General features: G+C 36.4%; 1 protein-coding gene across 1 annotated transcript in view; it reads left to right on the top strand.

The window, feature by feature from the left end:
* The window catches only part of WWOX (WW domain containing oxidoreductase), a 1,201,502-nt gene that overhangs the window by 381,068 nt on the left and 794,133 nt on the right, over positions 1–26,301 (top strand). Inside the window, exon 7 of the mRNA XM_043984741.1 lies at positions 22,436–22,621. Within this exon, the coding sequence (XP_043840676.1) occupies positions 22,436–22,621 (186 nt within the window). The remainder of the gene's footprint in view (positions 1–22,435; positions 22,622–26,301) is intronic.

Raw genomic sequence — 26,301 nt, 5'->3', positions numbered from 1 at the left:
AATCAGGGGTTGACCATTTCATCCAATAGCTTGGGGAGGAACAGAATCTGATCCAAGCAGAGTCCCAATCCAGAAAGTGAGGCTGGAAAGATAATCAAATAGAAGATGTTAGGACATAAAAAAAAAAAATAGAATGAGAATAAATGAGAGCAGCCTAAGGGATAAAACCAGAAGAAAAAAAGTGTAACCCACAAGGAGTTTAAGTAGAATTTCAGAGAAAAAACAAATGTGCCTAAGTAACTTAGAACTAAAAGAATCATTGAAAGAAATAAAGCAAGGTACAATAATAAGATAAAAGTTCTGAAAGGGGAAAAAAGAAAACAAACTTGCAAGAATAGACAGTGGAAAGATGATAGGTGTGGATACCCTAGTAAACAGGATGAAACAATCCAAAGTCAACTCTGTAGATATAAAATATTAGAACAAACAAAAAGAATGAATAGAAGAAAATGAACTCTCAAAAACAGTTGTCTTAGAAAACAAATCAAGATATAATTTAAGAGGCATTTGATTTCTTGAAAACCATGACTAAATTTAAGAAAACTAAAGCACCATATTTTTGAGTCACATATGAAGAGATGATAATGGAAACCACCGGAACTGATGAAATTATCAAGTAAAGCAGTAGAGATGGAGAAGACAAGAGGACCCAAGACAGGGCCTTTGGGAGCTCCCACAGTTAGTAGGTATCATGTGGATGAAGAGCAAGCAAAGAAGATGGTAAAGGAGTAGTCAGACAAGAGGAGAACTATTCATCAAGGTGGTTGAAGAGATTATGAAAGAGGTGACTAGAGAAAAGGAAGTGAAGTTTCTTCAGTTAGTGTTTTAGGAGAGAGGTATTCACAAATCATACCTTCTTCTGCTCGAAAACATATGCACTGGGAGACTCCGACCTCTATCATTGTATTTTAAGAACTCTTTCAATAATTGTACACCATTATTTAATACCTGATTAGATTCATACTGGTAGAGAAATCATATATTTAGTAGACTTCTTCCCCAGAGACTAAAATTTAAAATGATTACATATAGAATGGTTATCATAGGCTAGAAATTCTAATTATCCCCACTCTGGCATCTGTGAAAGTTGTTTGTTGCTTTCTAAATCCACTCTTTGTGTAAATGCAAATATAAAGCAAATGAAGTATAGCAATGGGAGTGGGCAGTACTCCATATAGATAAGAGTTGAGATTACAGACAAGAATACTGACTCTTATCTGTTCTCTGAAAGGACTACCCTAATGGATTTCAGTAGTTTCAGTCTGTAATGTTTGGACTGATACTATGTGGTCCTTAGAATTCTGATTTACTTCAGGAATGTAGAAAGCATTTTCATTGAGTTTTAATAGTACTGATCACATTTTCCAACTTGGTGCTTTTATTTTACTTGTGTTTCTTTGTCTTTGATCTAAACCAAGAAACACTGAAGGTTTATCCTCTATGTTATGTTGAAATTCTATGTAAAATGATGGACAATAGGTTCTTTTCTAGAAACCGTGATGAATTTCCGTTTTTTTTTTTTTTTTTTTTTGGTGAGGCAATTGGGGTTAAGTGACTTGCCTAGGGTCACACAGCTAGCAAGTGTTAAGTGTCTGAGGCTGGACCCAAACTCAGGTCCTCCTGACTCCGGGGCTGGTGCTCTATCCACTGTGCCACCTAGCTGCCCCATGAATTTCCTTTTAAATGTTGTCTTAAGGGGAAATAGAGATCTTTGAATTTGTTCTATTTTAAGCTAATATTTGGCTGCTTAAACATATACAATACATATATGTTTAAATTGCCATTATACATGTGTCTGAGACTTCTTATAGAATGTAGAATTTTAGTTGCTATATAAAGGAAGTCAAATAAATAAACACACATGTGTATGAATGTATATCTGTATGTATGTATATACACACATTTTAATAATTTACCAACTGTAATTCTATTGGAATACTGAAAAAAAGCTTATTTTCTGTGTGACTTTAGAAAAGCCACTTTCTGAATCTCTTTCCCTATCTCTAAAGAAGGAAATGCTGATATTTATTGATCCCTCCCAGAATTGTTGGGAACCAAGTATAATGTAACCCTCAGTGTGCTAGACAACTCTTCTGAAAACCTCTTTCAGTGGTTTTCAGACTCTTCCAGTCTGGTAGGTTCTGCCAATATGGAAAGAACTGGTGACTGATTTGGGACTAATATTTTGGCACAGTGGAAGAATCTAGGATGTTGAGTCAGAAATAATGATGATGATGACAAACTTTATATAGTACCTACACTGTGCTAAGTACTTTACACATGTAATCTCATTTTATTCTCACACTCCTACCCAGGAGGTAGGTGTTCTTATTATTCCCATTTTACAATTGAGGGAACTGAGGCAAACAGAGATTAGGTAACTGCCTAGATCACATAACTAGTGTCTAAAGTCAGATTTGAACTTAAATCTTCCTGACTCCAGTCCCAGTCCTCTATCTTTAGTACTACCCACTTCTTTTCTTAAAACTAAGAAAGATATCAGTTTGAGTCCTGCCTTAGAAGTGTACTGTTTGACCCTGAGCCAGTCATTTAACTCTCTGCCTCATCTGCAAACCAGGGATAATAATAGCATCTATTTCTCAGGGTTGCTGTGAGGATAAAATGAAATTATTTGCAAGCCCTTGCAAAAATAAAAGCACTCTGTAAATACTTGCTGCTGCTATCATTATTATCATTATTATTATTTTTTTTTATTACAGGACTAGCCTATCTCTCTTATGGAAAGACTCATCCCTAGTATATTGGCTGCCAGATAATGAATGTTTCTGGATACAGATATTCACAATAACCATTTTCTAAAAGGTGTTATAATCTGTGTTAGTGGAAGGAAACATCCCATCCCTTGAAATGGCAGAGCCTTCAAAGTTGAAAAAAACATGTAAATTACTACCAGAGGCAAATTTGTCTGTGGAGCCCTCAAGCATTTTAGCTTATTTACTCATGGCTGTTAAAATGATATTACCAAGGCTAGAAGGTATGGAGCCCAGACAGTATCTCATAGTCACTGCTTTCCTGGGCTAGGGGAAGATAGAGGCAAGAAGAGTTCAAACCTCATCAAGTGCAGCTAAAGGGCCCTTCCATAAATTATGCATTGAAATGGAAAAGTGAATGAGTGGAAGGAAGCCACCTCCTGAAAGGAAGAAACAATTCATTGAATCCTAAGTTCTATCAATGTGAGAGATGATCGTTTTTTCCTGTGCATTCCCTAATATTTAATAACAAATGCTCTCTACATAGTTATAGGGTGTATGGTATTGCTGAGGCCTTAAAAGGTCTGTGTACATCACAGCACATAACTTGTTAATATTCTGAGAGGATTTATTGAAGAATAGTATATAACCTGTCAGATCATTGATGGATAGTGAATGTAGGAAATTTGAAGTCTACTAAGGTCCTTTCAAGTGCTTCTTGGTAAGAGGCATGCTTCTTCATGCCTTTTGTGAGTCCCTAGGCCTATACCAGCCATCAACATGCTGATAGAAAAGGATGGTATATTCAGTGGCCCTGGGATGTAGTGGTTATCTCCATTTGGGCAGCCTATACAATTCAGGTATCAATAATTATTTTGATAAGTTTTTGAAGAATTGAGTATCAGAGACTGCTCAGCAAGTATTTTTGGAATAAATTCTAAAAGATGAGGGGAAGACCCTGGTAAAATTTTATTACATATATTATAAGATTATATGTGGCTCTACTGAGAAGAAAATTATCTCTTAATATGCTAGCAAAAAGGATTACAGTAAACCATACTCAATGCAAATGTTTCTTCTGCTTAGTAAAGGAATCTTCTCATGTGGGGGGCTGTTCTTTCAGTTTCAGTAGTCGGTAAGTGATAAATGGATCCAGTCTCACAGCAGGGACTTAGTTTAACTCCTATATGTAGAAATTCATCTATTATCAGACCTTGAAATGTGAGGTTGGTCACAATATTCACACAAGCTTGTTTTCCATTGGAAAATTATACAGTGGTTTTTAAAAGCCTAGCCTTCTCCCTTAAACTAAGGCCCATCTCCTCTTAATATTAGTATTCCACTTTGAACTAACAGGAAAATGTAGGTGTTTAGATTTGAAGCAAGTTCCAAAGCTATCTCTTTTCTTCCTATCTGCTGGTAGATGAATTCACTTTCAGGCTAGAGTTTTGATATCAAGCTTTTTCTCTTCTGAAAATCATTGAATGTCTCCCATACCATGCCCATAATAGCATCAACTCAACAATTCAATTCAACAAGCATTCACTCATTAGTAGCAACCAACCTCCTTTTCTTACTTCTGAGTTATTGATGCAGGTAGATGGAATAGATTCGTGTGTTTGTCAGAGTGCTCAATGGGGAGATTAATATCCTCATGTTAGCTCATGAGCTCAAGAAAGAGGCTTCATTCCTCTCCCCTGTATAACTTTTACCTATTTGTGAAGGTGTTTTCTTTATTGTGTGTATTGTTGGTGACATGTTTTTCAATTAGAAATTGACACCTGTGCTCATATCTCTAGAACTCAAAAGGGTCCAGCTCCCTTACTCTAAAGATAAAGAAACTGAGACCCAGATAGTTTGTGACTTGCTCACGGATCCTCAGACTGTAAATGCCAGAGATAGGATTTGAACATAGGTCCCCTGACCCTAGAGTCTGTATTCTTTCCACTACACTACTATACTTCCTAAGCAAAATGTAAGATGGTTCAAGAGAAACTAACTCAAATGGCATTAGCACATTTTTATGATGCTTTATAGTCAATTTGGAATACAGTACAATGTCTACAGGAAGCAATAAGTTCTCCATTTCCACTTATGTATGAGGAAGCAGACTCAGATTTAGCCATGCCCTATAATTATTATTGGTAAGTTACAAAGCTGGCCTCCTTGGTCTCTAGAGCCCGCATACAGTGCTCTTTTATGTAGGTCACATAGCATCCTAGTACTCAAAAGTGACACATTGAATTTTAGATCCTTTTGTTTTTACTTCAGCAGTACGATAGACAGATAGATCTTTATAGATCTCTATCTATAGATCAGATACGCAGAGTCCTATAGGTATAGATATAAACAGATAGAGACATATAGATCTATGGAGCTCTGTAGGTTCATATAGATATATCTCACAATATTACTTAATATAGAATCTATAATATATTAATATATATGTGCATACATATATATTATATATTATGTTTTTCTGTGTTTTATTGCCCAACTTAGATGTAATTTCCATGAAGGTTGGGGGCACTGATTTTCCTAAACTGTACTTATCCTGGCACTCAACACAGTGCTGTGCACACAGATAGATGCTTAAATGGTTCTTGACTGACTGACTGATTGAATGAATGATTGAATAAATTAACAAATGAATGAATATATCAGTTGAAGTAGTGGATTACTTTGGTTTCTGAAAAATACATTAACTAAAGGGACATGGTGACACCTATTTGAACTAAATGATTTTGTCGAGCAGGCTGTTTATCTGACCTCTCCTCACTCAGGAAATAATTCTCACCCATCAGGGCTGAGGCCTTTGGCTCTTGGCTCAGTTCCTGTACAGCTGGCAGCACGGAGGCCACACCACCACCACATGTGTCTTAATCTCCAATTCCCCAAACTCAGACTATACTCAGGCAAGGTTGTATTTCTTCATTAGCTATTCCCAGGGCCCAGGAAGTCCCAAAGGATGTCAGAGTACATTAATTTTTATCATAACATGGAATCTTTCAGGTCTGAATGGCAGCACACAGCTGTCAAGGGCTTTCTGAACTCGATTACAGCTCCATATATCTCTAGGCAAAACAGAGGAAAGAGTTGTCATTGGCAAGGGAAATGTACAAAATGCATGAGATGTTTTATTGTTTGAGTGACTTGACCATGCTCTTAAGCACAGTTCCCAAATAATTTTTCTATTGTCCATGATGGTTTCATCTCCCCACAATCGAGCAACTTGTTCATTGCAAAACTTATGCAGTGGTTTTTTTAAAAAAGCATTCTTTACATAATGGTACTTAAATAATTGTATAGTACTTACAGCTACCCCATAAATATGTACACAATAAATGTTTCCGTATATTTTGAGCAGAATGCCTGTTTAGGTGGTATTGTAGCTCTTCATAAATAATGACTTGTATTGCTTAATATTATTTTATGTCTATGGTATATAATGTTAATTTGAAGGACTTGCTGATGCATTTCTGGGAAGGCTATTTGATTTCTCGTTGTCTAACTACTTACTAAGTAAATCATTTTATTTAGTGTGTTTTATTTAGCAGAAAAGGAATAATAGAATTACAATCTAAGAATGTTGGGGCTGGAAGAAACTTCATAGTATCGAATAGAAGATGTTAATATGTAGAATGCTGGCATTGAAATGGACTTTAGAAAAGAGAATGTTTAAACATAAAACATAATATGTTAGAATGGGTCACATACATCTATAATGTCTTAAAGATACTAAGTGCTTTCCTCTGTAGTATATGCTCTGGTGTTTCTATCCCACTTCCCCCTTGTGCTAATGAGTTAGGTCCCCAGAACTTGGCTATTGCATCCCTCAGGGCTCCAAGGATAGCCCTGAGGGTTTGGTGGGGGGAAGGGGGTATTTTATTGCTATAGCTCACACTGGTGTGTTTCTTGCCATAATTATGACTTGATTATTAATTAATCAGTCAGACTTGAACAGCATATTAGAAAGGAATATATACTAAGACAGTAAAGGAAGAATTATTTGGACAAAACACACCCTCCCATCCTCCTGCCCCCTCCCCACCAAAGTCTGTTACATTCTCTTCTACCAAAGTCCCATACAGATTCCACAGGAAAGTGAGCTCAAGCTTAGAGCAAGCACCCACATGGCAGAGTGATCCTTCATGTCTCTTTTGGCTGCTGGAAGCCCATTTGACTCCTTCTGAGGTGCTCAGGTTGCTCTGCTCAGGCCCAGGGTGCATCTTTACTGGGTTCCACATGAAACCTAACTTTTCACATCCCATTTAGCTGCTTTTATTCTTGGGGAAAATGCGAGGATGCCAGTGGGAAGTACCCAATCCTAGAGACCCTTCAAAATCTCTTGGGGGAAGAGGGAGGAGGGCAGAGAGGCAACAAAGCACCTAGGCCGAGGTTTCTCCCAGCCCTGACCATGGCTCATTCTTCATATTTGTGTCGCAGGTATCTAACACAGACTTTGGCATATAGTAGGCAGTCGATATTTGTTGATTGATTACATCTAAAAGGGAAAGAAACATCATTTAAGTCAGTATCTTATCTGGAGGTGAACACGATGTTCATAAAATCATAGAAACTGTGAAATCTGATAGGGAATCTGAGAAGTATGTTCTAATACACTCATTTTAATGCTGGAGAAACAGTCTGGGGTGGAGCTTGGACTCAAATCCAGGTCTCCTGACGTCTCATTCAATGTTCTTCCCATTACCGCATGTTGCATCATTTGGAAAATTCTTCAGCTGGCATTGTTGTACAATTGTGTAATTTCCCAATTGAGGACGTATTGCAGGGAGTTGGAAAAAGTGGTAACTGAATTTTTATTACTGCTAGACTATCTAATTGCATGGGGTTATATAGAAAATTGTTTCAAGGGTATAAAGCACTTTATTAATAGTAATCATTTCCTTGCTTATGATGCCATGTGGACTTTTCACAACAAATGGCAAATACAGTGGACACTTAAGACAATTTTGGAATTTCATTAAAAAAATCAAAACCTCTAGGACTGTGATTTAAGTTGTGTGAATTATCTTATTCCCATTTTATAGTTGGAGAACCTGAAGCCCATAGAAATAAAGGAACTTGCTTAAAGATCAGAAGCAATCCTCCTTTCCCCCTGGCTGCCAGGCTCTGTTCATGGTCACTCAGGAGCAACCCTAGCAAGCAGTCCAAGTGCTGAAAAGGTGGTCATCAAAAGTTGGTCTGGCTGCTCCAAGGCAGGGTTGTGCTAGTGAGGGTGCATTTTATCATGACAGCTGAGAGTAGAGAAATGCTGAGGCTGAGAGCCTTCTGCAGATGACATTTGCCCTGGGCTTTTATCCCCATGGTGTTCATCATGCTGTGTTCTGGTTATAGGATCTGTGGCTTGATTTGTTTGTAGAAGCTCCCTCCAGAGCATGTAAACAGTACAGAGCAAGTGATACCGAGAAAGATTAAAACAAATGTGATCTACTAGCACATAATAAGTACTATGTAAATTTAGATGTTATTGTTGTCACTGCCATCATTATTATTATGTTTTTGGTACACTCTGAATTACCACTTTTCTGAATTGTGAACAGAGCAGAACTTGACTATTTCCATTCCTGAAAAAAGTAGCTGATTGGGAACCAAGCAATCTAATGCTTAATTATTTAACATTATCCACTAATTTTCTACAGATGGGGTTAGATGAGAAGTAATTATAATAATAATTTATATTTCTATATTGCTTTAACTCTTATAACTACTTTGCATATATAGCATTTTTTAAATATTTCAGCCTCCCAACAATCCTGTAAATAAATAATTACAAGTGTTAATATACCCATTTTACAGATAAAAAAACTGAAGCTCAGAGTGGTTAAGTAATGAGGTTACTTGCTATTAAGTGTTATAAGTAAGATTAAAATGCAAGTACCTCCTGGTTCCATATTGAACACTCTTTTCACTCTCACCATAATGACTATCTTAAAGTTATATAGCTAGGGACTGTGAAGACTAGAAGTCAAACCCAGGGTTTCTGATTGCCAAATGCAGTATTCTTTCTAATCTGTTATCCTATTGTTCAGAATTCAGTTTGACCATCTATCCAGATTGCTTTGAGTAAATTGGATTTTCTCTCCTGATAATTTTCTACCAACTTCACTGTGATCCTGGGGGTTCCTGATCTTGCTACCATTTCTGCCTCTGCTTTCTCCTTTTGCCCTTTCCTTTCTTTCTACCTTTTTTCTACAATTTTAAACCTTATTTCTCCTGACCTGGCATAAAAGTAAAGCTAGGGTCAGATCTAGTGGGTATCTTAAGGTATTCCAGTTGGGACAATGGAATCTAAACAGAATGTAATGTGATTATTGAAATTATGCACTTAGAAAAACCTTGGTGAGAGAAAATTCATGTATATTCCTATGCCCACCCTTTAATGTCAGAGATAGCTGTGACTGCCAATAGAGTTACATATTATGGGATGGAAAAATACAGTCTATGTCACATACATGAAACCACTTTTTAAAGAAATAACCCCCAAATCATCTTTCTATTTTCTGTTAAGTATATGTACTAGCTTTCTGGAATTCACTATAAGAAGTTGTAAATGATGCATGAAATGAAAAATTCCTCATAGTCCACAGGGGATAGACAGTGCTATGCTCTGCTCTTTGTTATTTCTTCGGATTATTTTCTTTCCTCTGCATTTTTTTTTTATTTTTATTATGTGGCTTGGGTTTTTTGGGCTGTTTAATTCAGCATTGTTTAATTATTGTTTCACTATTTTATGTAACTCCTCAAATATTTGAAAATGTCACTTTAGAAAAGAATTGACAGTGTTGACTTCAGATAGAATTTCAATACTTAATACTCCTAATTGACATTTATCTATTTTTACTTTTCATTGCCTTTTCTCCTTATGCTTTATCTCATTCTAAAGGTACTGAAAGAAGAGGAATTTATAGGCTTAGCCCACATCTCTTCACTTTGGCCAATGTCATTTCTCAATGACAAATGTCATTAATACTTCAATTCATTGATTTTCTCATTATCTCATCAATATGATCCCTCTCCCACCTGTGCAGATCAAAACCCATTTGCATTGTCTTATCCTAAAATTCTATAAATCCCCTATCAAGGATTCATCTAACTTGCTGGAGCCCTTCTTTTGGCTCTGGTATCATTTTATGGATACCAGTGTAGTTCTCGAGTTGTCAGCTATTCTTCCCTATCATTATATAACTAGGACACTTCCTTTTCTAGATATATATCACCCTGAAATAACCAAAAATCAGGATAATATATTGAATCTATACTTTAAAATTCATCTGATTGCCTGAGTTACGGATTACTCTATTGTTCTTTTCAAACTAACTGCCCCATGGATTGTTATTTTACTTAACATCATTTTTTTTCCTTGAAGATCAAATTAAGGATGTTACAATGCTCTCCCCTCCCATCTTTCCCCCATTGTAATAGGTTTTTTGCACCTCTTCATGCAATGTAATTTACTCTATTCCACCTCCCCTTTCTTCTTCTCCCCAGATACTCCTTTTTTCCACCACTTAATTTTTTTATATTATCACATCAAAGTCAAATTATACCTCCATAACCTCTATGTATACACTTTCTATCTACCCAACTAGAGACGCAGTTCTCAAGAGTTACACATATTATCTTCCCATATAGGGATGTAAACAGTTTTAATCTTATTGAATACCTTTTTTTCTTGTTTACCTTTTTATACTTTTCTTAAGTCTTGTATTTGAAGATCACATTTTCTGTTCAGTTCTGGTCTTTTCATCAGGAAATCCTGAAAGTCCCCTGTTTCATTGAATGTCCATCTTTTCCCCTGAAAGATAATGATCAATCTTGCTGGGGAGTTGATTCTTGGTTGCATTCCAAGATCCTTTGCCTTCCAGAATATCATATTCCAATCCCTCCAATCTTTTAATGTTGAAGCTGCCAGATCCTGTGTAATCCTAACTGTGGCTCCATGATATTTAAATTGTTTCTTTCTGGCTTCTTGCAGTATTTTTTCCTTCACCTGATAATTCTGGAATTTGGCTACAATATTCCTTGGAGTTTTCCTTTTGGGGTATCTTTCAGAAAATAATCAGTGGATTCTTTCAATGACTATTTTATTCACTGATTCTATGATATCAGGGTAGTTCTCCTTGATAATTTCCTGGAATATAGTGTCTAAACCCCACCCCCCCCTTTTTTTTTTTGATCATGGCTTTCAGGTAGTCCAGCAATTCTTAAATTAATTCTCCTGGACCTATTTTCCAGGTCAATTGTCTTTCTGATGAGGTATTTCTCATTTTCTTCTATTTTTTCATTCTTTTCATTGTTTGACTGATTCCTGATGTCTCATGGAGTCATTAGCTTCCATCTGCCCAATTCTAATTTTTAAGGCATTATTTTCTTCACTAAGCTTTTGTACCTCCTTTTCTATTTGACCAATTTTCCCCACTTAGCCAATTGTATTTTTTAAGGGATTGTTTTCTTCAGTCAATTTTTGTGCTTTCTTTTCCAAGCTGTTGACTCTTTTTTGTGTGTGTGATTTTCTTATGTAACTCTCATTTCTCTCATTTCTTTTCCCATTTTTCTTCTACCTCTCTTATTTGATTCTTAAAGGCCTTTTTGAGCTTTTATAAGAAAATTTTTTGGTCTTAAAACTAATTCATCTTCCCCCTTGAGGCTTTACATGTAAGCATTTTGATGGTATTGGTCTCATCTGAGTTTGTGTTTTGGTCTTCGTTATCACCATAGAAGCTCTCAAGGTAAGGGTCCTTTTCTGTTTCTTACTCATATTGTAGCCTATTTTTTTACTTTTAAAGTTGAAGTCTGCTCCTGGGGCACAGGGGCCACTGTTGCAAGCTTCTTGTGCTGGTGAATAGGGGCCTGGTCACTGGCTTTCTGCTCTGAGGCTTCTGTGGCTTGCAAATTCTTCATGGCTCTGGGCTTCCTCCCTGTACTGGGATGGCTTGGCCTAGTTCCGCCTGTCCCATGGGTGGTTCTCTAGCTGGCAGTTTGTCCTCTCAAGCTGGGGTCTCATAACTAGCCTGCTCCACCACCATCTTGCTAAGCCAGGACCAAGGGATCTAAACTGCTGATCTGTGCTGTTGCCAAGAGCCTCCTGCTGACTTGCCCATTCCTCCTCTGTGCTGTGCTGAGCTGCACTGCACTCCCCTCTCACCCAAGTGAAACAGACCTTTCCTGAAATCTTCTAAATTATTTCAAGTTGGAAGATTGTGTCTCTCACTCATTTTATAGATTTTTATAGATTCTGTAGCTCCAGAATCCATTTAGAGGCGCGATTTAATGTCGTTTTTGAGGGAAACTCAGAAGAGCTCAGGCAACTTCCTGGCTTCTCTCTGTCATCGTGGCTCCACCTCAAGTTAAGGACGTTAGAAAGAATATGTCTACAATTGAAAGTAGAAAACAATATGTTTATGCCAATTTAAATTCATGGTAATATCATTTATTTCTGTTGCATATTTGTGGTTCTTACAAATCCATAAGATCTGAATCTAATGAAAACTGCTGCCAAGACTAGCTGGAGTTTCATAAGAAAAAGTAATTTTCCTTTGGAAGAATCACAGAATTTCAGCATTTGAATGATGTTCCTATTGGCTATGCAGTGCAGCCTATTGCTTAAAAAAAAAAAAAAGGATTCTCCTCTATCTCTATAATCTACCCAACAAATGATTATTTAGTATTTGCTTAGAGTTTTCCAAGAAGAGGGAGCTCATTATTTCCTCAGCAGCCTGTTCCATTTTAGGACAACTCTGCTTGAAGGTATTTTTTCTTTAAATCAAACCTATTTTCTTCTTTTTGGCGTTTACCCATTGTTCCTAATTTTGCCTTCTAGGATCAATTCAAGAAAGTTTAATTGTCCTAAGAAAATTTAAGACAATTTTTGTGTCACTCTGAGCCTTCTTTCTTCCATGCTAAACATCATTTCTTCTTTAAATTGAGTCTCATGTGGCATCAACTTAAGGTCCTTTACTATCCTGGCTGACTTACTTTGGATCCTCTCTATCTACTCAGTGTCCCGTCTAAAATGCAGTGGCTAGAGCTGAACACATTCTTCTAGATGTGGTCTGACCAGAGTAGACTTGATTCCTGTCACCCATGCCACTGCTAGAGCATCCAAAGATGATGATAGCATTTTTGGTATTCATATCACACCATTGGATCATGTAGTAAAAATTGAACAAGATTTAAAAAAAAAGGATTTTTCTCAGTCTTTTGTGTAATCATTGCTCCTCATCCATATTTTACTTGTCAAGTTAATTTTTGAGCTCAAATATAAGACTCTAATCAGATTTCATCTTATTTTATCTAACCCAGGGTTCTAACCTGTTCTCCATTGTGTTAGTTATTCCCCCCCCCCCCCCCGCCCCATGTCATATTCAGATTGTATTGGGACCTCATCTTTCCCTTTGTTGAAATCATTGATAAAAATGTGAATAGAGCACCAGCCCTGGAGTCAGGAGGACCTGAGTTCAAATCTGGTCTCAGACACTTGACACTTATTAGCTGTGTGACCCTGGGCAAGTCACTTAACCCCAGTCGCCTCACCAAATAAATAAATAAATAAATGAATGAATGAATGAATGAATAAATAAATGAATGAACGAATGAATGAATGAATGATAAAAATGTGAATAAAGCAGCCCAAGTGCAAGCAGAGATAGATTCCTGTGGCACTCTGTTGGAGGCTTCCTTCCAGTTTGACAATGGCCATCTGGCATAGTAGCAAGAACACTGGCTCTGCAATTGAGAGTCTTGGTGTGTGTGTGTGTGTGTGTGTGTGTGTGCATATATCTATATCTATATCTATATATATATATATATATATATATAGAGAGAGAGAGAGAGAGAGAGAGAGAGAATCATTGCCTATGGTGCCATTAAGCATAATGCATTTTTTTCTTTTCATATCTTTTAACTATGTCTTTTTAGTTTCCATTTCTTTCTTTCTTTTTCTTTTTTTTGACAGGGCAATGAGGGTTAAGTGAATTGCCTAAGGTCACATAGCTAGTAAGTGTCAAGTGTCTGAAGCTGGATTTGAACTCAGGTCCTCCTGAATCCAGAACCGGTGATTTATCCACTGCGCCACCTAGTTGCCTCCTTTAGTTTCTATTTCTAAGCATGTGAGTGCTATCCATACTTTTTTGAGTCTCCTGAAACATAATAAATTCTGCTCTAACTAGTTCTTTAAACTCTGTCAATCTCAGTTTTTAAGTATGTTTCTAATCCATGCTCTTATCCTTTTCCATTTTACAGGAGAATTTACCATTTACTTTCACAGGTATGATTAATTCCCTCCATCATATCCTCTTAGGTATTTTCTTCTCTTTACCTTGAAAAAAAGAATGCAGTTAAAGAAAAGAAAGATATTATAAATAATAGTAAAGTATATTTAAATTATCTGCTTCCACTTCACTGCATCTTTTCTTGCCTTTCCTCTAAACCATATATTTGTTGTTTTTTTCTTTCCTTTTATTCTCACCTTTACAGTCTATTATCCAATCTTGAGATTTATTTTGCTCATAATGATTCTTTCTCCAACTTTACCCCACCAGAACCCCTCTCTTTACTGATTTCTGTTTCCCTATTGACCTTAATGCATTATTAAACCAAACCCTTTATGAGTGTGAATGTGTGTACATACATATTTGTAGATATGGAATCATCTTTTTTCTGAATCAGGTAATATTAAGATTCCTATGATGCCTGCTACTGCTTTCTCCATGCATCTATATATTTTTCTAAACTATTCCAATTATGGGACATAATAAGTTTTGTTCCTCGTTCCTTTTTTTTTCTAATGTATTCCTTTCCCTCTTCCTTTCCATTTTACTCTTGTCTCTTGTCAAAGTAGAACAAAATTATTCCCCCTTAACCACCCCAGTCTTCTGTCTTAACTACCTCTATACCATAGTGACTACCGTAGTTACAATTTTATAGGACCTGATAATTATCCCAATTTAATATTTTTTCTTATGTCAATTCCTGATTTTTCTTGTAAATAGGTTTATTGAAAGGTTAGATTAGAGCTGCTACTACTATATTCCATGTCTTATTTTTATCCTTGTATATTCATTTGTTATTGATTTTCATCTTTTGAAATCAAAGAAGTTGATGCTCTAGCTATATACATACAGCTAATTCAGAAATATCTCCTAGGTTTATAATCAGCAATTCTTTCTCTTATTAAGATACAAAAAAATTTCATTTTTATGATTTTATTTGGTACTCATCATGTTTAGCACCTTCTAAGTTTCTTTTAAAATTTACTATTCATAGTATAAAGGCATGAGTTTTCTATGAATTCTATAACGATTTGTCCTGTTTTCTTTTTTAGACTTGGATGATATTATCCACCTTTTCCCGTCATTCTTTCATTATGCCAACTTTGCAATCAATCAGTTATTCAGAAAGTATTTTGAGGGTCCTAATATGGTAGGCATTGTGAGGTTCTGGGGACACAAAGACATAAAAGAAACAATTTTGGCCTCATGGAGCTAGCATTTTATTCAGGGACTACATGTCCACATTTAAGTATATACAAAATGCACAATTAAGGTATGTAAAACATGTGCAGAGTAAATTAATGGTAATTTGGTATCACGATGTACTAGCAGCTAGGGAAGTTAGGCAAGGACAGATTGCTTCATAGATAAGCCCCCAAATTGACTATAGTGTAGAATGGATGCAGCCCACCTTTCTAGCCTCCAGTTCATTGGTTAGGCAATTTCTCTTCACAGGGTCATGACCCCAGTTTGGAGACCACTGGAGGTGATAAGGGTCTGAGTTACATTTATGGTTGTGTGAGTAGAGAGATAAAGACCAATTATAAGAGCTCTTTTCTTGGTGGAAATGACAAGACTTGGCACTGAGTACATATTGTAAGTGAGGGAGAATGAGGAGCTGAGGATGACTTTGAATTTGGAAATCTGCATGGCTGGAAGGATATTGGTGCTATCAACAGAAATAGAGATGTTCAGAAAAAAAGTTGAGTTTTGGAAGAATGATAATGAAATTCGTTTTCAACATGCTGAGTTTCTTATATCTTTGGGATATCCACATTGAAGTGTCCAGTATTTATTTTGTGGTATGGCACTAGAACTCAGGACAGAAACCAAAACTACATATGGCTACATATGTAGATTCTACATTCTTTTGGGAAGAGATGAAAACTTAACCCATGACATGTTGATGAGGTGAATATGAACATGTATATACAGAGAAGAAGGTTCAGGAGAGAACTTTGTGGAATACTTATGGTTAGTAGGCAGAATATAGATAGTGATCCAGTAAAGATCTCTGAGAAGAAATGGTCAAACAGATATGAATACCAAGAAAGAGAGCTGTCATGAAAACCCATTACTTAGAGAATCAAGGTGGAAACAGTGGTCAGCAGTCCTAGATGAGAGAGAGAGAGAGAGAGAGAGAGAGAGAGATCTACAAAAATAGCCTTCAAGGGAGGTCATCATATTTGACAATTAAGATAACAGGTTATCTTAGGAGTTAAATGATAATAATGTTGGAAGTTGGATTGTAAATGATTGAAAGATAATCAAGAGGAGAAAAAGTAGAGGCAATATATGTAGGCAACTTTTTTCTGGGGCTTTGTGAAAGGAAGGAGTGCTATAGGAAGACAGCTTGAAAGAATGGTAGGGTCAAATGAGTGGATTTTTTTTTTAAAGGACAGGCTATACCTGGGTATGTTTATAGATAGTATGAAGTAGGAAATGAGTCAGTGAATTAGGAGACATTTAAGCTTAGGGAAAGAGGAGAAATGATTGTGGGGGCAGTCTGCCAGAGGAGATGAGATGGAATGGGATCAATGGGAAAAGCAGAGCAGTGCTCTTGAACAGGAGAAAGTCATCTCTTCATAAGAAAATGGAGTAAAGGGCACCCTAATAGGGGATGTCAAGGGGTTTTAAGTTTTAGAGCAGTGAAGAAGAGAGAGTTTGAGGCAGATGATCTCGATTTTCTCAGTAAAACATGAGGAATGATGTGTTCTGCTAAAGTGCTAAGTATGAATGTATGTACTCAATCTGAGAGATTTAAAAAAATCAATTTTTTTGTAAAATTTCTCTACCACTTCATCGTATATAACACATGTTAACACATCAGTATTTGTTCTTTGGTTGTCTTTTTTTTTTTAAAACTTATAATAGGCTCTGCAAGGAGAAGATGAAATGATGTTTCTTGTTTCCTTTGAGTTCATGATGAAACCAACTCTGCTGACTTCTTTGTCTTTCCATAGAGAACTTCTACAAATCTTCCCTTTCATTGCAAATTCTTTACTCCTTATGAGTGTCACTGTTAATGTGATTCAGTTCCTCCAATTGTATGTCATCATGTTGATTTGAGGTGGGGAGATAGTATCGTTAGAATATTAATAGTTATTTTTAATATACTCCCTTCTTTTTACAACAGTTATTGCAAAGGATAAGGGAATTGCAGAGGTCTAATGGTTGATTTTTATTTTTTAGATTGTCATGGCCAAATAATTCTTTATTTGGTAATGAAATTCTCTGTATTTATCCAGGCTGGGTTTTGCACAAGCCAGTGGGTCTGTTGCCAAGACCTCACTAGAAATTTTATCAGCATGGCAAAGAACCTGCCAGATATAATCTGCTAGCATAGCCTTGAAGGACCCAGAGTTATCTCCCTGCTTTGGTGAAGCATTGAAGTAGCACATTTGTGAAGGTTAAAAGTTGTAAATATTTTATAAATAAGGACAACCTGAAAAAAAGATTTGTGATGGAATGTGAATTGAGTGCAGTAGAACCAGAACTAGGATTGTCCACGCAAAGACAATGAAAAAGAAAACAACAGATACAAAAATACTGAGATCGAGAAAGAGAGAATGAAAAAGGTGACTTTGGGACAGTCACTGACTCTCTGGACCTCAGTGTTGTCATATATGAAACAAAGAGGTTGGATTTGATTATTTCTAAAGACCTTTCCAGCTCTAAACTTATGATCTTCAAACACAGATCATGAAAAGGAGTAAGAAATCAGCCATTACAGATAGAGAAGCACAATGTATGTTTAATTATTGTTTTTAATTGTTGTTTAAAGTACTTGATAAATTATTTTTAAAACTGAAAACCAAGGAAGGCTAGGGGACAGAAGACTAATAAATCACAAAAATGTGCTGATTAATGGCATTTGATTTGAAATGATATTATTTTTATGTTCAGCTTGCCTTTGTAGTTTGAAATCCCTTTTGATACTCTGTAAATATTCATCATCTTCAAGCCTTTGGAATTGTGATGGCTTTTAGTTAAAAAAAAAAACCTTACCAAAAACTCCATTAGAATAATAAAATCCTCATTAAAATGAAGCAAAAGTACAAGCCAATTAAGTGACTTCACAATTAAAAGAAGGCAGGCATTATACAATTTCCTATTCTTGTCTCCTGTTTTTAATGGAGTAGGGTGACAGCTTTTAGGTAGAGGGAACATATTTTGCCTCTGGTGTTATCCAATTAATATTAATGATGGATATAAGAATTTGGAGAGAAAGGAGAGACTCCAGGGTCATCCAGGGCTTTATGTTGCCGGGCTTCTGTCTCTTGCATCAATTTTATTTCATGCCCTGTGTATTCTGGATATACCTTTGGGTCAAAATGACAGTTAACAGTCAGAGACATTAAGGTTTTCTGAGTAGGGTCCCCCCCTCACAACTTCTAAGAGATTTATTCTTTTTATCAAATCAACAAACATTTATGAAGTGCTTACTATGTGCTAAATGTTTTGCTAAACCTGTTGGGAATAAAAGACAACATGTAAATTAACAGATACAAATAAGATATATACAATGTATATGCAAGATGACCTTTGAGGGTAAGGCTTTAGAATCTGCTGTCTGTTGAGGGTTGGGGGTGGGTGAGGGGTGGGGGGTAGGATTAGGAAAACCCCCTGCCCAAGGTGGTGTTTGAGTTGAGTCTTGAGGGAAGTCATGAGGCAGAGGGGGAAAGAGAAACAGCTAAGGAAGCCATTCTAACCAAAATAAGAGTGAGTAAAAGGCAGCAAAATAAAATAAAATAGGAAGAGTGAAAAATCATATTGCGTAGATAAGCATAGAAAAACAAGAAGAATAAAAAAATCCATATAAGCGACATTTGTATTGTACTTACTCTTCTATTTTTCAAGTTAATTTACATGTCCCTGCTTTTCTAGGAATGTGAACTCCTAGATACAAATTGCATGACTGTTACCTCAATCAGGAAGGTGAACTGTGAGAACAAAAAGGTAGTAACTTCTGTCCAAATTCTTAATGAGAGCCTTGGCCTCTCCTACTCTGATACTGCCTCTAGGCGTCTTCTAAAAGCAGGTAGAGCCCAGGAGAGCTCTTTGAACTGGCATTAAGTCAGCTTACCCTTCTACAATGATTGCCTTGACAGAAGGTAGACCCAGAGAGTTAGGCAAGCCCTTTTTTCATGCCCTAACTGTACAATTCCAGAGAAATTGCATGACAATATTTATATCATTTGATTACTCTGGGATTATTTTATACATCAGATAACTGTTCTGTCAGCTCAGACTGCACCGAAGAGGTAGGTGGCAATGACCATTTTGGGGGATTCAATAGATAGATGCACCCAAGAGTGTCTTGAGCCTTTCCCCATCCTCTGAAGTGAACCTATTTCAGAAGACCCTGAAATTCACATTTTCCCAATTATTCTACTGCCCTGGTTCTCAATGAATGCAAACTCCTAGCTACTGATTATAAATATAAATATATATATATGTATTTATATGTGTGTATGTATGTATGTATATTATATACATTTTTCTATATCTGGTTATGATTCAACAATAATTACAAAGAATAATTTTTGTATTTCAAACCATCAGTTCTGAATTTAAATCTGAGAATATCTTAGTCGTAAGGAATTCTGGGTTTATTATGCATAGGCATACCTGTCTATATATATAATACCTGTAGTGCTGACCTCACAGTGCTTTTGTAAGAATCAAATCAAATCACTATGTAAAGTGTTTTGCAAACCTTACATCATTATTTAAATGTTATTTATTCTTCTTCTTCTACCCTTTGTCATTTCTCAGTAATATCACATATATTACATGCAGATCTGACTATGATCTTGTTTTATGGGCTCACTTACCCATTCTCATTGCTTTTAATCACCCTTTAAGCTCTGGATCCACCTGTCCTATCTTCTCTGCCTTACTCCCCAGTGACACGCACTGTCTATATAATGTAGAGGCAAATGTGCTGTTCAGACATGGTATTATTTGAGGCCTCTCTCCTTCATCTAAAAATGCTGTAAATGTTCCATGGGTAGAACACTAGTATCCAACTTACAGACTATTTTACTGGTTAGCTAAGGTTTTCCTTAGTAAATCCACCTCATCTGAGGTTCTCTACCTTAGTAGCATATTTTATGCATCTAAACGCAGAAATTCCCACACCACTGCCACAGATTCCTAGCTTCCATGTGATCACATCACTGTCTTTTGTTACACACACTCCTTCCTCTATCACTCTCATTCTCAAAATTACCCCACCCTGATTCTATTCCCTCACCTGTACTTCACTCAATCATTCATAAATAATCAAGGGTTAATTTCATAGCTCTTCCTGTATCCCCAGTTACCAGTCAAGACAACAAACTTAAGACAGACGTGAGCCCTCTTACATTCAGGGACATAATCTACCCCTTCACATTCTTTCCTCCAATTTTCATGTCATTGTATAACCTATTTCAGATTGCTTGCTGTCTTAGGGAAGGAGAGGAGAGAGGGAGAAAAATTTGGAACCCAAAATCTTACAAAAAGGAATGTTGAAAACCATCTTTACATGTAATTGGGGAAAAAATAAAATATGATTAAGTAAATTTTCTGAAAAAAAGAAAATATTTCATGGTTTTTGGCTTATCAGGCAATACTCAGATCACTTGGTCCCCAGTTATCTGAGCTAGAGATTGAGCCCCAGAAATGTTAATTACCCCGATATTAGTCCCCTGACAATCATATTGCATATTGAGTGTATATAAACATTCCAGTGGAACTGTCCCTTGTAACATCACTCTGATGTAGAACTACACAGAACCAGTTAGTAACAGTAGTTTGGATAAGCTTATCTTTATAAGCATATACCAGTTCCTTATTCACTTTCCGTTTTAATGGTACCATATTTGAAGAATTTGAAGAAGACTTTGAAGAATATTCCAAATCATTTTCATTTTAAGTCTTTAGGAAGGTGCTATTAAAAAAAAAAAAGCAGATTAAGACTTAGGAGACAGTTTCAATACAACCCACATAACGACATGGCCATGAGATTTGCATTTTGAATGAATTATTCTTTTATTCCCTTTAAACATCTGAAAGTCTGAAGCTTTGGTGCCCTGAAAGGACATAGTATTTCAACAGATGTATAAAACATTTCCATAAAAAAAATACTGTAACAAAGGAAAGAATGAAAAGACCATTCATTAATTCCACAGGAAACATCTATTTTAGTTTCCCAGTACATATTACCTAAATGCTTTACTATTTTATGTAGATTTTAACCTAATCTTTAAAAATGAATGCCTCTAGAGGACAAGACATCCTCTCCTTATTTGAAATTGTGCCATGTGAGGTCTTTAAACCAGGCAACTCAACTGTTAGGGTGTAGAGGAGATTCTTCTTCAAATAGGGATAGATTAGAGGGCCTCTGAGGTCCTTATCATCCCTGAAATTTTTAAATTCTGTGAAATTCTTGCCTTTGTTGTGAGTTGAACTAGCTGGTTACAGAGGTGCCTTTTGATTCAGAGATTCTGTCATCATTTGTAATTATTTTTAAATTAATTTTTCTTGTTATTGCTTTCCTTTTTTATGTTTTCTACATTTTCCAGTGCATTTTCCTCTCCTTTCTTCCTAGGAGATCACTTTAATCAAAGGAGAGGGAGGGAGGGAGGGAAGGAAGGAAGGAAGGAAGGAGAGAGAGAGAGAGATGTCAATAAATCTAACCAGTATATTGAAAAAAATGTCTGACACTATATATGCAACATTCCACATCCATCAGCCCTAAAATCTGCAAAGAAGCAGATTGCCCACATTTCAACTTTTGAAGTCATTCATGTTAATTGTAATATAGCATTGTTACTGTTTTATTCCTGTTCTTCTTTGTATTTATATTGTCTTTTGTTTTCTTGGTTCATCATACTTCACTTAGCATGAATTCTTATGTCTTCTCTTTTATCTCTGTATTCGTCATATTTGTTGTTTCTCCTGACAGTAATATTCCATTAAATTCATGTACCACAACTTATTTACCCAAAGTAAATGTACATCTCCTGATTCCAGTTCTTTACTACTATAAAAAGTCTTATATAAATACTTTAGCATCTATGGAACTGTTTCCTCACCATTTTTTGTCATTGACCTCATTGGAGTATATGTTTAGAAGCAAAATCATTGGGTCAAAAACAAAAATAAAAAATTTCTATGTTGCTCAGGAGGTGCTAAACTGCAGTGGGAGAGAAAGTTTCTGTACTTGTAAGTTCTCTAAATGATTGAAATCATAGGTCCAATACCTATCACTATCTTTGGTACTGCTTTGTTTGATTAATCCTTTTTGTGGTCAGATGGTTAAGAATGAGTTAATGGTGATCATAAAAGAAATTATCAATTTAACCAATTCAATGACAAATGCTCAGGTCTATTTCCCCACCCGTATGCCCAATGTCAGTAGTGTTAACTCTTATTTTTCAGGTTTCTACATGTGTTGGTCTGTAATGCTGCTGTCTTTGCCCTTCCCTGGAGCCTCACAAAAGACCATCTCGAGACCACCTTTCAAGTGAATCACTTGGGACATTTTTATCTTGTCCAGCTCCTTCAGGATGTGCTGTGTCGCTCGGCTCCGGCTCGTGTTGTTGTTGTCTCTTCAGAATCTCACAGGTAGGTTTTGTTGAATCCTCTGTTCGCTTTCACCCCTACATGAATTGGAAGGTGCTTTGTACTTTTCTTTCCACACAGTGGGGTTTTCCTTCCTTGTGAAAAGCATGTGCAAATGCCCAAATGTTCTTTAACTTCTTTGCTTTCAAAAGAGCCACAAATCTTTGTTCTACGTATGTTCCTTTGATACAGATTGAAACCCCTGCCTGACTTATTATAAGATTCATGTGTTTCCAGTATAGTAGGACCTGTCATGTCTTCTACTGCATCGGACTCACCTCTAAGACACAGGTTCCCTTTCATACAATGATGAGGCATTGGATACAGTTTTTAGTGGACCTTAATTTAGTGATCTTTAGCTGACATATCAAGTTTTTTCCCCTTTTTGTCTTGGCCAGTGTTTGTAGGAATCCAGTTTTTTTTTTCTTACTACATTTCAGGTCTCTCATTGATTTTACTTAGAGATGGAATAATAATTGATTAAATCTGAATGGCATGACCTTTATTGATTTGTCATTCAACAACTTCAACATCCTACCAAGAAGAATGTGCAGTTATTCTAGCAGGAGAAACAATGCAATTAAATACTGCTAGATGAAATCCAATTGTTTTATAATGAGAAATTAGGGAATTCAATGCAGACATTAGCTGTGTAATTGTAGAAAGGGAAGTACTGTAGTTAGAACATATTAGAAATCTGGCCCTGCCTCTTTTGGTTAAAATTTCAATTAAAACATCAGATGGCACTTCTTTCCTATTACCATTAGGAGAATATGCAATGAACTAAAAAAGGCGCTTGAAAATTTCATCGTAATTTGAACATGTTTGTTTCTTGGATTGCATAAACCCCTATTTGTCTAAATCCATTCATACTGACAAAAGAGTTAACAGGTGAAGTTCAATTGAAGAAATACTTGGGAGAGTTCTGTTTCACATTTTCCCAGTGGCTAAGAAGAGCTTTTACCTTCAGTAGAGCAACTGGGGAAAAAATTGTTCCAGTTCTCTCCTCTCCCCCCCCCCCACCTCCTTCTTTCTTAAGTCCTGAAATGTTTTAGTGACCCAGAATGAAGCTTATTTTTTTAATCATGTTTCCATAAAATGTAACCCTTGGGACTTGGAAGAGAGAGACCAGCCAAGGGTTAGACTGAAACCTTTATCACTCCCAAACACAGGGGCTTAGGGTATAAATGACACATTGCAGCTAGATTTACTTTTGCCATTTAAAATTTATGACGGCTGAAATGAAAGAAGTGGGAGAAAATGCTGGTAATAATCCTCCCTCGTGTTAAAAGACATGAAACATCTAATAATTAGGTGGTAACAAAATCTGTACATCCTTATCTTTGTGAATCACACCAGGTTTGTTCAAGAAAGTAGAATAGCCTTGCTCCAAAATGAGGGAGGCTACTGTGGGGCAGGCCAGATAGCTCTGGAAATAAATCTGCCAACTCCAATCACTTGCCAGATGTGGAGGGCACAATGGGATATGTTTAAATGAGCTGTTATTTAATGGGAGATTATGTTGAATTGTCAGCTGCTTGCTTCCCTTTGTAAATTTGTATCTCAAATGGTATTTCACACGACATCTTTGTTCTTTCCTTAACTACAATGTATCTCTTTCTTTCCTACCTTGAAGATCCAAATCTTAATTTTTTACAGTTGAGGAACTTAGAGAATTATCCTTGGTTTACAAATTAGCTCAGCTAATATTTGTAGAAGGAATATGTGGCCAGAAGCACCTCCATATAATGATTCACTTTAATTTACCATTTTGATTTCTGTCTCCCCCTATTCCCGTATACCAGTATGCTTAATATTGCTCTGATCAGTGGTCTTTAGTAATGATGTCATTATTATATTATAATCTCAGGAGTTTACATCTCTACACTGCTTTGAGGATTTACCTGTGTCAGGTAGTCAGTATTCTTACCCTTGTTTTAAAGAAGGAAAATCTGAAGCTCAGAAAGATGTGTTCACTTGTCAGTGGTCCTGCATCGCTTATAGCTAAAGTACCCAAGCTTGAACTTCAACTTCTGATTCTTAGGACAGGGCTTTTTCTGGAGCATTATAATTACACTCCATCATGATGTCACAGATTAGGTTGCAACTGTATTTAGCTGATTGTCTATTAATAGCATTTGTGACATTGTTCGTAGGACTTTATCTTCTGTAGCATCATTTTGACTGATGTCTTGACCTAGTTAAGGTCATTAGGCTACATATTCATGCACTTTAAAAAAATGTCAGTTAAATCTGTTCTCTGTGCCTCTGTCTCCCTTCCCTTTCACTTCCCTCCCTCCCTCCTCTCCCTTCCTCCACACACTTCACCAGCTATCAAGAAAAAGTATATATACTGAGTCTGATTCTGTGAAAGTACTTATTCAATGACTTGAGAACCCAGAGCCTTAAACCATGTTGTAAAATGGAAGTGTTGATATCTAATTATCTATATAAACCTTGGCTGAATCTCTTCGTTGGAGTCAAGACCCCCTGTTAGGGGAAAAATAAAGTACTATGTTTGCAGAAAATATTATACTCAACTGCCCTGAGGCAAAATATTTATTAGCCTTCCCAAGTTGTTCACTATATTTTAGTGACTTTTCAGAAATCATTGCAAGTGAATTGAGTTTCTGGATATCTTAAGGACTTGATATTAAAATGAGAAGCTTATGTTCCTGTGAAAAATATTCAGATAACAATTAGAATGGAAAATAGCACTGGCTGAAAATTCATCTAATCGCTAGCTACAGCTGTGTTAAGAAACACACCATATTTGGAGACAAATTCAGCGCTGTCACTTTGAAAAGGCTTGCTTTTGTCCACCTAGGATTCAACACAATTATTTATTCTGATGCTTTAGAAGGCTATAATGACAAAAGGAAAGGTGTACATAGGACAAGTAAATCGAAATAAGATAATATCTCCTCTAAAATCAGATTTAACCAGCAACTCAAGAATCAGAGGCCTTTACCTGACCCTCTTGGTTATAGGCTAGAATCATGGAAGTTCGATAGGCATTTTTTAACCAGGTAGAGAGATGCAGATATCATATAGTTCTTCCCAAGTTGCTTTATTAACTTTGGAACTGCAAGGTTGACCATATTGTCTTTGGGGAAGCCTGATTTATCTTGCAGGCATAGAAAAGCTGCTTCTCCTCCTTTTGTTCCTTCTACTCCTTCTTAAATTCTAATGGGGGAAGATGACGTCTACTAGGAAGCTGAAAGGGGTGGGAGCATCCTACATGAGGTGCATGGTAAAGAAAGTCCAGGAGTACAGCAGCCGCAAGAGGAATAAGGACATGATTTAATGGGGCACCTCCTTCAGTAGAGGGCCTGGCAGAGTCCGTCCAGTAAAAAGGAGGTGCTACTGCTGAGGGTAAATTCTATGGCTGAAGTGATTTTTCTAAGATGAAGAGGCTAAAATACTATAAAAGTAAGCCTCAGAGGCCATGAAACTTGATCCTAAATTCAGATTATATCCCATTATACGACATCATGTCTTATTTGATGGTTGTCATAGATATTGATGTTTATTGATGGTAAAGGATCATAGTGTATGGAGCTAGAAAGAGATAATACAGTCCAGTGACATCCTTTTACAATTGAGGAAATGGTTAGGAGTTTACATGACTTACCCAAAGTTACACAGTGGTAAGAGATCAGTAGATCAAGGACATCTAGGTG

The sequence above is a fragment of the Dromiciops gliroides genome, chromosome 2 (genome assembly GCF_019393635.1).
Source record: "Dromiciops gliroides isolate mDroGli1 chromosome 2, mDroGli1.pri, whole genome shotgun sequence".
Lineage (NCBI taxonomy): Eukaryota > Metazoa > Chordata > Mammalia > Microbiotheria > Microbiotheriidae > Dromiciops > Dromiciops gliroides.
Note: the sequence above shows the minus strand (reverse complement) of the source record. Positions and strands in the feature narration are given on the sequence as shown.